At 32.7% G+C, this 12493-nt stretch overlaps 1 protein-coding gene across 8 annotated transcripts in view; it reads left to right on the forward strand.

Moving 5' to 3' along the window:
• Positions 1-289: 289 nt before the first annotated feature.
• The window catches only part of LOC128222014 (coronin-2B-like), a 42510-nt gene continuing 30306 nt past the window's right edge, over positions 290-12493 (forward strand). For 7 of the 8 annotated variants that reach the window (XM_052930749.1, XM_052930748.1, XM_052930751.1 and 4 more), the window contains exons 1-4: positions 290-344; positions 1653-1693; positions 10369-10563; positions 11942-12058. In XM_052930749.1, the coding sequence (XP_052786709.1) occupies positions 1679-1693; positions 10369-10563; positions 11942-12058 (327 nt within the window). In that variant the 5' untranslated portion in view covers positions 290-344; positions 1653-1678. The remainder of the gene's footprint in view (positions 345-1652; positions 1694-10368; positions 10564-11941; positions 12059-12493) is intronic. The other variant, XM_052930750.1, reaches the window with a different exon arrangement.

Genomic DNA, 12493 nt, shown 5'->3' on the forward strand with positions numbered 1-12493 from the left:
CGTAAAATTAACGAAGCTCAGGATTCCGCACTTATTGTTTGCTGCATTTAGTCATGCGGATTAAGAAATGTGAACGCGCAGTTATGCAGGCTGTATCAAGCTGGATTACCCTGCGTTGCTCCGTTAGAGCAGCACCAAGAGTGCGTTCCCTGCGTTCTTATATTCTCCGAACAGTACCGATAACGATTGAGTTAGGGGAAGGAACTCCAGACTAAAAGAATGTGTTGCACCGATAGCGTTTGGAAAACTATTGTGTGCTACCAGCATATAGCCTAACGATAAACGCCGACGGCAATATTATTCCGAATGATATCAACAAAAATCGATAGGGAAAATATTGACAGGTATTTATCTTGTTACATTATTTTATAGTTCTCATTGGATTGCATGTGATTTAATAGTTTAACTAGTCGTGGTAGTTGATCAAATCATACGCATTATAATTTTTTTATAAATATTCTGCAGTAAACTCGATAAGTTCTCTAATATCCAACGCAACCGGTGTTTACGTGTATGTACGCCCTAACAATTGGTCCTATGGACCACTAGTGTTTACTTATTCTGATTGGTGTAAAGGCATTGAGCATTGTGTTGAGCAACTTAATTTTAAAACACTCTTCTTTCCAGACAGTGTTGTTATTAAAATTTGCGATTGACAGTGCTAAATATTAGTATATAGAACTGTAGTTCTCTATATTACTATTAGTATGCTCGCAAACCCTGTTCTGGTAAAGAGGTAAAACTAGCCACAATAATGCGGGTTAGACAAATTTTTTGAGCATTTGAATTTTTATTCCCTTTCATGCTCTATGGGTACATTGAATCATACCAATGTAAAATATATCCATTGAATGTGACTCACGAATAACACTGAACTGAATTGTTTGATAAAAAACATAACTATATATTGTGATGCATTCTAATATAGTAGGATTCAGGTACAGTATAAAAAATTTTGGACACAAAAAAGATTTTTTGTGAAATATAGCATTGAGGTATTGGCTAAAATTTGTTTAAATGCCAGCTGAGCTGGTCTGACGATTTTAGAGGCCCAACAAGTTTTTATTTATCACAGACATTCAGCATATGACTTATTTTGCAGACTGCTATTACTTTTTACTAATGTAGTAATTACCTGAAGAACTTATACAGATCAGCTTCTGTCAACTTTTATCGCTGTTTTAGGGTGATAGTGACATTTTCTATTTGATATTTATTGGGTGTTTTATCTTTCTGCAAAACATTCTTAGCGCCTCAATTTTGGCTACGAAAAGATCAAGGGCACTATAGGCACGTAAAGTCACCAAAACAAAAACATTGTCTGAAAATTCTGAAGTGGCTGTTTATATGGATTATGAAACATACCGGGCTAAATGTTCAAAGTTTGAATTTAACTTAAAACCCTTAATCTTTTTCATAAGCATAATTTAAAAAAAAAAATTCTTTTTCCGACTTGTTCAGTGGTCGAAATCAACACAAGCTAGCCCTGCACTGGTAAAATGTCTTCCGGGCCTGCTCAAGTTCTGAATTTTATATAGCAAGGCTTGTTCAATTTTTTTATGCCAAGCAATGATATCTGAATCTGGGCTTGTTCATTCAGAGTCTTTTCTAATTTCACTTGTTGTTCATATTGGTTATTTAAATGGTTTCAGATACAGAAGGCACAAATCTCTCAGCCATGAATCAACAAGAGGTTTTTCAGCTTTTGAATTTGATTGATTTGATTTCAATGTTTTTTAACTGTTGCTTGTTTTGTTTAAGAGACCCAATGATACTCAATTTAAATTGAGTAAGGGCCCTGCATGGCTGCTTGTTTCGTTAATAACGAATGTTTCTTTCTCTTATTGTCAGTATAATACTTATCAATATAAATGACTTCAAGAATGCTAGAAATGCATTTAAATAGCACTGTGCATGAAGTGTTTCAAAGTCCGTGAAATCTTAAGTAGTGTAAAAATTATGTTAGGATCAATTATTTTTTTTCAATGCTGTGTTATGGCTAGCATGATTGTGTTTGGCCTGTTATTTAGGCTTATAAGTATGTTTTGCTGAAGAAAAAAAGTAAAGGATTTGTCATTGGAGGGTGCTCATGTATGCTGGTCTCCATGAGGGCAGAAGGGTGTTTCCAACATACATGTAGGACAGGGGGCAGCACTCCTCCATTTAACTCTACAGCTGAAACTCTAACCAATTACCCTGTAGTATAATTGTCTAACATTGAACTATGATATAAAAAATACATATCTTTAAAGGAGTGATTTATACCAAGCCTTTTGGGGCATGCCATTAGCAGGAAATTCTCAGAAGATTGATTACAGAGTTATGGCCCTTTTGTTCCTATTGTGTACATAAAGATCATGTTTCATCATAAATTTTGGCCTGATCAGGATAAATTTTCACAGGAGTGATTAATTTCAAGCCTTCTGTATTAAGTATGACAATTGTCAGGATAGTTTTTTTCCAGTATATATCAGTCTTAATGATATAATGTGCAAGTCTGTGAAACATGTTCGGCGAATTTTGTATGGGCCCGCAGCTCTTTTGTAAAAAATGGCCTAGTTGACAGGCATTTTTTGAAATTTGAGATGAATTAAAAGCGAAAAAGACCTAAAAATGAACTATATGTGAACTTACGTGATTTTTTCGTTGTTTATTTGCCTTAGCTGTAATTAATCAATTTCTCCTGGTTGATGGCACGAAATATCAACAGAAGTCTGCCATTTCCAATATGCAATCATGACGTAAACTGATGGATATAGCTATATGAGTAAACATGAGTCAACACTCTATGTATGTTCGGACAGGCAAATATTTTTTGGACTGGCTAAAACTTCCAACATGCCCATTATGGACACTGGCAGAAATTGTACAATTTTGGAAAGATTGAAACATTTTATTTTTTTTTGGAAGAAAATCATAATGGTTTTAAAAACATATGGTAATTGTTTATTTTATTAAATATTTTTTCAAAAATATATGTCATATAAAGACTGATATGTTTAAAATACATTGTTTACGACTGAATTACAAATGTAACTACATGTTTTTCTTTTTTCGCATTAAACTACTTGATCTCCTTTGATCACAATGGAATGCTGACACATCAGTATACATGCAAAAAAACTTCCTCACTCTATTCAGCATTTCAAGTGACTTGTGACTAGTGAAACTCTACTTGATTCTTAGTTTGTTTTAAAAATGTCATAACCTTTCAAATGTAACTGAAAAGATAAAACTTCAAGATTTTAAACAAACTTGTAATACTGGAAGGAGAGGAAATGTGACATTGATGACTTTTATGTCGGTTTATCAAAATGTTTTACTGTATATGTACATGACTAATAATATTACATACAATAAAACTTATTTCTTAAGAAGCCTTTTCCAAATCAAACCCAAATTTTTTAAGAATTTTACTAGCATTATATCTTGGACAATTTCGATAATCAGCCATATCGCCATTGCCACTAGAGAGTTATTGCCCTTTGATTATAGGAATTACCTAAAATTTGTTTTGTCCTCTAAATAAGTTTAGAAGCCTTCAATCATCCAATCATCACTAAATTTGCTAAAATTTAATGTGTATTGGTATTGTTAAATATCTTGGACATTTTCGATAACCAGCCATACATGTATTTGTTTGATTCAGCCCAAGTGTTATCACCCTTTAATTATATAAGTGCCCGAGAATTGGTCATGTCCAATCAATAACTTTAGAAGCATTAGTCCAATCATCAACAAATTTGGTCAGAATTGGCATAATTTTTCAGTCAGTTTCGTTAACTAGCCATGTCACCTCAGTCACTCTGGAGTTATGACACTTGAATTGCCAAACACTGTATTTACAGTGTATTGCTCTCTAAACTTGGCTTATCATACAACCACTTATCACTTAACTTGGTGTCCTAATAAGGATGAGGTATTTTGTGACAGTTAGCGCTCTCGTTATTTACTAACTACATGTAACTTGACACCATCGACATCGTTTTGTAATTAACTAATTAATGATACCAAGATTTATAATAATACACCAGGATGCATTGTAGATGATTATTTTAACACAGACGTACCCAGGCACATTTTCATTTATAATAGTATTGTATTGGCAATCGAATATAGTCAAAATTGCATAGTTTTCAATAAGAAACTAAGGAACAGCCAATTTCAAGCAAATTATATACAAATGATTCTGCACTCATATAAATCATCACTCTTTGTTTAATCATCACTCTTTGTTTAATCATCACTCTTTGTTTAATCATCACTCTTTGTTTTATTTGGAAGTTGCTTCATGTCTCAAAATGGATCAATAGACTGCAGTTATAGGTTGACTCATCTCCAATAATATCTATGGCGATTGATCCGAATGATTGATCCAAAGATTTGCAGAATTTCCAAGTTTTCTAGACTAGCTGTTCCGAGATTTTGTTGTTTATCCATAAGAATTATTTTTTATTTTTTTGTACTCTATAAAAATTTTATAAAAATATTTTTAATTAATTGAGATACAATTTTTTTTCTGTACTTATGTACAATCACTGATGAAAAATAGGTTGATCATCAAGTCAATTTATATAAATGAACCTGCCAATCAATTGATTTTTGAAAATTATGATCCTTTTTTCTATTCTATTAAAGCTGGACTCTCACAGATACCATTTTTACAACTTTTTTTATTTTTTGTCTTGGAAAGAGCAAATTTTTGCATAAATATCTGCAAACCAATGATATAAGATTGCTGGCAGAAAATCAGATCGTAGATTTTCATATTTCCAATTGAAATTAATGTTTTATGGCTTAAACCGTTTCTAACGGTTTAAGAAAAATGCTTAAAAGATCATATTTTGAACTTAAATATAAAAATCCTCTTGAAATCTAATTTTTTGTCAGCAGTCTTGTAAAACTGGTTTCCATGGATTTTCGCAAAAATTGGCTCGTTCCAAGACAAAAAAGAAAAAAGTTGTCAAAACGTTCAGTCTGTGAGAGTGCAGCTTTAAATTACAAGAAAATGATGTTATAGTTAAAAATGAAGCACTGTGATGATGCAGGCATTTATTTAAAGATGTACTCTTAATCCCAATTAAGATTAACCACGATTAAAACTATTGTTTTAATTTACCCAAAAGGAGGAATAAATATCGAAAACACTGGTTCTTATGAAGGATACTGTGTTTATAATTTGAATGAAAGGTGCAGCAAACACGGTATCTCTACCTTATGAGACGATAGTTGATCACTGTAAATCTTTTAGCACTCACCAGTCATTTAATATTTGTGTGTTTTCAGCGTGTAATCAGTATATTTGATATTTTCTATAAATGCATTATTAAGTAAGAAGTTAAAGGTTTATCACTCAAAATATATGTTTGTTAGATATTAGTATGTACTGATTTTAAATAAGAGTGTTACTTTAAGAAAAATCAAAGAAAACATCAAATTCAAACCACAGCAGATATTCAGCCGCAAAACATTAACACTATGGTATTTTACCAACGGGTCAGTGAAGGGGAATTCTGGCCCCAATTTCTCAAAAGTTCTGAAGCATAAATGGCTTAAGTACCTTATAAATTTTATTATTAATTCAAACTCTTGACTTAATCTGGATTTTACTAAATTCAAATTTATAGTAAATTGTGACAATTATTATGAAATAAAGTGTGGCAATTAAATGATTTGGACTTGTTATAAGCTAAGAAATATTAACTGACAGCTGGAATTCTTCAGCAAATGTTGGTATTTGATCAAATATGCTCTTTAAAGATCACATTATTTTCATAAGCGTTACTAACAGTTTTGAGCGATTGTAATGTTGCAAGGTTGAATAATCAACATTATCATGTGATGTTATCAATGTATTGTTAAAAGGTTCAACTATCCATGACTGTTGTATAAAGTTGTAATGGCTTAATGGTTAAGCTAGGCATCGGTTTCCAAATATTTTCTTGACAGTCATTTAATATACATATAATCAGTGTGAGTTCGCAACCCAGTAAAACCAAAAGATATATTTCAAATTTTATTTTTGTGCAATTTGGATACCTTAGATCAAAATAATGATAAAATGAGTGTTTTCAGATGCATTATCAGGAAAAATAATTTTTGGTCCAAAAACACGAGCAAGTTACCCTTTAAGAAATTTAATTATTACACAAATTATACAAAAACAAAAACCATTCAGCATAACTTAATTAATTCTGTTTAATAGACTTAAGATGCCTCAAGAAATTAAGACCACACTGTTTAAAAGTGTTAAAGGCCGAATATTTAAAGTGACACTTGTATTGAAAATCAATGCATACACATGTATATTATAACAAACATAAATTTTGACTGATAAACCTTTAACTACTTACTAAAAATGCATTTGTTGAACATATTTATAATTGATAACAAGATGGCAACCGTGCATTTTAAATAGTTGAAAACGCACAAATATTAAATGACTGGTGAGTGCTAAAAGATTTACTGTAATCAACTTTAGTCTCATAAGGAAGAAATACCACGTTTTCTGCACCTTTCATTCAAATTAAACACAATATTTACATCCTTTTCAGTTTATTAAAACAATTGTATTAATTTAGGTACATCTTATTTGGGAGTAAAGGTGCATCTTAAACATTTTATTTTCACAAGGAGTTGTAAATTTAACTGAAATTTCAACAGGTTATTTTAGATAAGAAAATAGCATATTATTCATATCTTTGTTATGTGGGGGTACCACTTGACCTGAAATTGTCTAGTTTAACTCGCTGAAGTGCCTTATTTGGTCACTCCAATATTATTTATATATGTCTCTGAGATTAAGCTTTTCCATGATATATCATTTGTTAAATTGTCATATAAAATAAGAAACACAGTCAAATATATTTTTGTGTTTAGAACATGTATAGTTACAGGGTATTAACAAACATACCTTAATTCCCCGATGGGGGGCAGGGGGAAAAATCCCCCAAATTCATCCCCCCCTCTACCCCCCCCCCCCCCCATATCCTCTGGAATATTAACAGAAAAAAAATAGACATCAAAAACTCCTACAAATTCTTCAATTATATGGGTGACAACATCAATTTTAATTTTGCTTGAGCTTTAAATCGAGCCAGTTTTAGAAGGGAGATAATGATGCCCCACCCTTTTTTGTAGCCTTTCTGATCTCATTGGGATCAGCGTTTTTTTTCAGCAGTGTCACACATTAGTCCTATTGATGTTAATAAAAGAAATATTTTGTTTTATTAAAATGTTAGTAATTACATATTTGTATAAACCTTACATATTAGAAAGCTGAAAACATTTCATTCAAACACAAACTCCTGTATTTCCTTACAAATTCATAATGATTTAAAATATGCATGATCTAATCACTGGCTGATATCTTTTTGTCATGTTTTGTGACATGAGTTATACGAAATAAACTTGGAAACTTGGATACAGTGTGCTGTTATTCTGCAGCACCCCGCCCTTAGTCTGAGTTGATCCATTGAATATTATGCATAAATTTGTTTTGCTGTGTTTGTTAGTTCACGATAATAATGAAAATGTTCTTGATATTATGTGCAGGCCCTAGAGTCGAGATTTATAATGTGGTCTCTGTCAAGTGCATCATTTGTGGCTACGAAATAAGAGAGTCATAGTTGACTTTGCAAATATGATAATATACAAGCATACAAATTGTAGTATTTTTATATAAACAAAAAATATTTGAATAGAAATGCATCTCCTTTAAATAATTTTGGCAAGTTTCAATTGGGTACTTAAATCTCAGTGAAATTTAATGAAAAATAATTTGTTGTTCAAAAAATTGTTTATTGTGGCTTGAGAAGCAATATTGGCCTAGTTGTCTTTCTACCATATTTGTCCTAATAGATCTAGACCCACCCTGTTAAAATTGTCTTTTTACCATACATGTCCTTAACGACCCACCCTGTTTGAATTGTCTTTCTACCATATTTAGCCAAATAAACCCACCCTTCTAGTATTGTCTTTCTACCATATTTGGCCGAATAAACCCACCCTTCTAGTATTGTCTTTCTACCATATTTAGCCAAATAAACCCACCCTTCTAGTATTGTCTTTCTACCATATTTGGCCGAATAAACCCACCCTTCTAGTATTGTCTTTCTACCATATTTAGCCAAATAAACCCACCCTTCTAGTATTGTCTTTCTACCATATTTGGCCGAATAAACCCACCTTGCTGGAATGGTCTTTCTACCATATTTGTCCTAATAGACCCGTCCTGCTAGAATTGTCTTTCTACCATATATTTGTCCTGTTTAAGACCTACCCTTCCAGAAATTCCCTGTAAAAAAAAAATAATTGGTAAATGAAGTTGAGGTATTGTCTTCAAGCCTCTAAGCATCTTTTTTGTTGGCTTGGTCGGCATGCAAAAACTATAACCTTGGACATAATACTCAAAAACCGTTCAAGATATTCAAACAAAACTTTGTACAATGCTGATGTTGCCTGAGACAATACGCACATACATGTACAGCAAGACCCATAACTCTGGCTTGTATAATTGTTGAGTTAATTTATAATTCCCTTTTCTCAACTGAAATACAACAGACAAGTGTATCATCCTGTGATGCTCTTGTTTATTCTTTGAATCAACTTATTTTGCACTCATGACTAAACACTTAAAAATAATATTATCGCAAGATAAGAAAACTTGATGGTACAATTTGTAACGTTTTTTATTCCCAAACCAAAATGCTAGTTTGCGGCATGGTTGTCACAAATCTGCCACAAGTTTGCACCAGCTTATTGCAATCTAAACATGATCGCATTTCTTAGATATTATGGTTGTGTATGCGAGCGTGTGCGCTTGCATGGAAATTAAGGTTGCAGATAAGTGTTGTTCGCAAACTTCCCGCAATCTTAAATATCATTGAAATACGTTCAGCCCAAAGTTAAGGAGAACCCTGAGAAATTATGCCTTCAAAGAAAAGACCCCTTAAACATGCCCTCTGCTATCATCACAGTGGACAAGTGCGGTACATTAGGCTAACTATTCAGGCTACCTTATAAGCAATGGAAACCCTATCTTTAACCTGTCATTACAAATATTTACTCAAGATATACAGGACTTCAATTATGTGTAAATTTGGTGATGTTTAAAATGAAATCTTTTTGTTTTATCAAACTTCTCTGACAGGTTAAGATGTTAAACTTAAAAATTTTAACACCGTAGTTTTCTTTGAAGGATATAAATTGCGACTTTTATATAAACAGGTAAACAGTAGCGTTTGTTTTTGTAAATGTTGTATGAGTGTTTCTTTTCAAGTTGAATTGTTAAGTCGATTTTGTTGAACATTTGATCAGATGTTTAATAGTCGTATATAATTTTGCAGTTGGGTGACTCCCATAATTTGACAGTTAAAAGTGTAAATTCATAAATGTGCATACAGAACATCCTTGTTGAGAAATTATTGATTAAATTGCGATTTTTATAGCAATTTCTTTACAGTGCATTCTTGTACATTTTCATTTTACGTTTATGTTTAATGTATGCTTTGTAATGTTTGTCAATGGTGGAAGAATTCTTAAGATCAATTGAGAATAGATAGTGATAAGTTAAGTGATGTTTTACGCTTTAATTTACAGGGAATTATAAATGGTATTGTGTTAAAAAAGGAAAGTATTTGCATCTTTTGTTTGAAGTGCTGTTCATAATTCAAATATTAATTGCTATAAAATATAGTGCAGGATCTTATATAAAGTTTTTTAGTACTTGTCTGTATTTACCCAAGTTGATGTGACACAGTTGCATAAACATTTGATTTGGGTAATCACATACTTATATAACTCTTAAACCAGCTTAGTGTTTGAGATTATATTTTGTCTACTGGTCCAGCTTCTGTTGAAGTCTACTGATTCAACTGTTTAAAATCACTCATTGATGCTGCATGACTATTGATATACCAAATACAAAAAAAAACAAAAAAACGACAGATATGGAAAATACTACGTTACAATTCCATTGGACAAAATATAATTGTGAACACTAAATAATTAGTGATTTAAGTAAAGTACTTTGTGAGGTTCAAAAACAGTATGATGTCCAATGAAGAGGAAAAATAAATATTGCAGTTTTCATTCTCTATAAGAAATTGCGGCGATTCATTTTTTTCTAAATGGCTAAAAGTTAAAATCTGTGAAAATGAAATATTTTCATATTTCTAAGTTCTGCTTTCAATAAGTGAAATATATGATCAGAATTGCAAATGTATCTACTAGATTTTTGCCTTATGCAAGCATTATTTTTAGAACATGCCTTTTCAAGCTGTTGGATCATTTTCATTGGTTGGAATGTTTTAGCCTACATTTGGTGAAATGTACATATGAATAACTCAAGGACGTTTTCCTTTTCAGATGGCATTTCGAATACGATCTTCAAAGTTTCGCCATGTTTATGGCGTCTCACCAAGGAAAGATAAATGTTTTGAGAATATTCGGCTAACGAGGAATGCCCATGACAGTAACTTTTGTGCGGTGAACCCCAAATTCCTCGCTGTTGTTACAGAATCTTCAGGAGGTGGCTCTTTTGTGGTCTTGCCTGTTAACAGGGTGAGTGCAACTAGAAATGCTATAAATAGCGTACTGGTAGGCCTGTGTCAAAAACGGGTTAAAGGGTTAAGGGGTCATGAAGGGCGAATACTGTGGTCATTGTTTCTACTAAGGCCAAAGAAGAAGATGTGTGGTTACGATTACTGAGTTATAAGAATGACGAACGTCGTTGTTCGGCGGGCGGCCGGGCAGCGTTAAACTCACCTATGAAACTGAATCATTTCAGTAAGGGTTGATATATCTTAACCAAACTTGGTCTATAGGAAGAGTGTATGGATGCCTTTCATGGGATTGCGTTTGGGGTCCCTAGTTCATTATGTTTTATGTTTAGAACATTATTGTCAACATTGAGGAATGGTGTAAAAGTCTTCAGTATATAAAGCTTTAAAACTACATATTAAAACACACGATTTTTTATCTTATTCTTTTTAGTACTATAAAAATTATTTACGACTATAAAAATAGTAGGTTCGGCTCCTTTATGTTAGGTAGTGGTCAGGTAGCCCGAACCAGAAGTTTTTTTTATCGGCCTATTACTTTTCATTATCAGTTAGTTTTAGTGCATTTTAAAACTCATTCTGTAATATGCACAGAAGCAATGCATATCGTCAGATGTGGAGTTCTGCTATGTGATCAATAAATCTAAACAATTTATATTGGCAATCACCGATGTTTATTTAAACCTTCGCAGAATCCAGCAACTCTGTGAAAATTGGCAGATATAAAGCCCTCATCGTTACCAAGGAATTAGGTTGCGATTACGAGTGCAGTGGACTGTATTATAAATACAAAGAATTGCTTGTAAAAACATTGTAAACTTATGTATTATGCTGTGTTTTCATAATAACCTGAGTTGACAACAACAAAGCTTCAGTATCTTCCCGTATCAAAATCTTCCTGTATCAAAAAGAGAATTGTCAGTCTGAAGTATAATTTCCGTCAAAAGAGCTATTTGCAAGCTCTTAGTATTGCTTTACAAGGGAGATCACTGCTTTAGAAATTATCCATATCGATCACTGATACGGATGAGAAATTATCCGAAAGTCGGAAAACCGTGTCGGTAAACATTGACTCAACAATTTTTTAATCATCTTAAAGAATTTTTTTGTAGCCTGTTTTTTTTTGTCGCCTCGAGGAATCGGGCTTCCGTTTATTTCGCACACTGCTTCCTACCCAACTTGTGTCAATTTTTTAAGTCAAAAGGATCTTCAGTATGCCGGCAATCATTTTAATCATATTCAGGGGAGAATAACTGTATATTTTACAGTAAAATTCACTATATTGTTAGCCATCATGATGAAATTTAAAATTCATAAGTAGTGGCTTTACTAAACTAAATTTCAAATTTTGTTTATTGACAAGATAGCTGTATTTTCAGACTGGTCGTGTGGACATAAATGCCCCGAAGGTTTGCGGCCATGCTGGGAATGTCCTTGACATTAAGTGGAGCCCGTTCAGGGACAATATCATTGCATCAGGATCCGAGGATAACACTGTAAGTTGATATTTTTCAAGTATTCTCATAGAAATGCCATTGGTGTTTTTTTTCTGTTAAGGTGTCGTCGGGGCAGTGTTGTCTGCATGCATAAGCTTAATTAACCTTGGCCATAATTCAAAAAACGCTTAAGATATTCAAATGAAACTTGGTATACATGTACATGTTTGCCAGAGACTATATACCCATCATAAATCCACACGAAATACATATCATAAAATACGGTAGTCTGTATTCCACTCTTGTTACATCACGTCATAACAAGTATTGTTGCGCGTTGTTAAAATGACATTTATTATGAAAACATGTGGCTTTTAAGTGATCTAACCAGTAATGTATATAATATAGGGCTATTAGTACTGCATTTTGATCCGGAATGTCGTATTCGACTCTCATGGATTTTTGCAGATTTTGATTTTACTCGGCTTGTGCCTC

Source organism: Mya arenaria, chromosome 16, assembly GCF_026914265.1.
Source record: "Mya arenaria isolate MELC-2E11 chromosome 16, ASM2691426v1".
NCBI lineage: Eukaryota > Metazoa > Mollusca > Bivalvia > Myida > Myidae > Mya > Mya arenaria.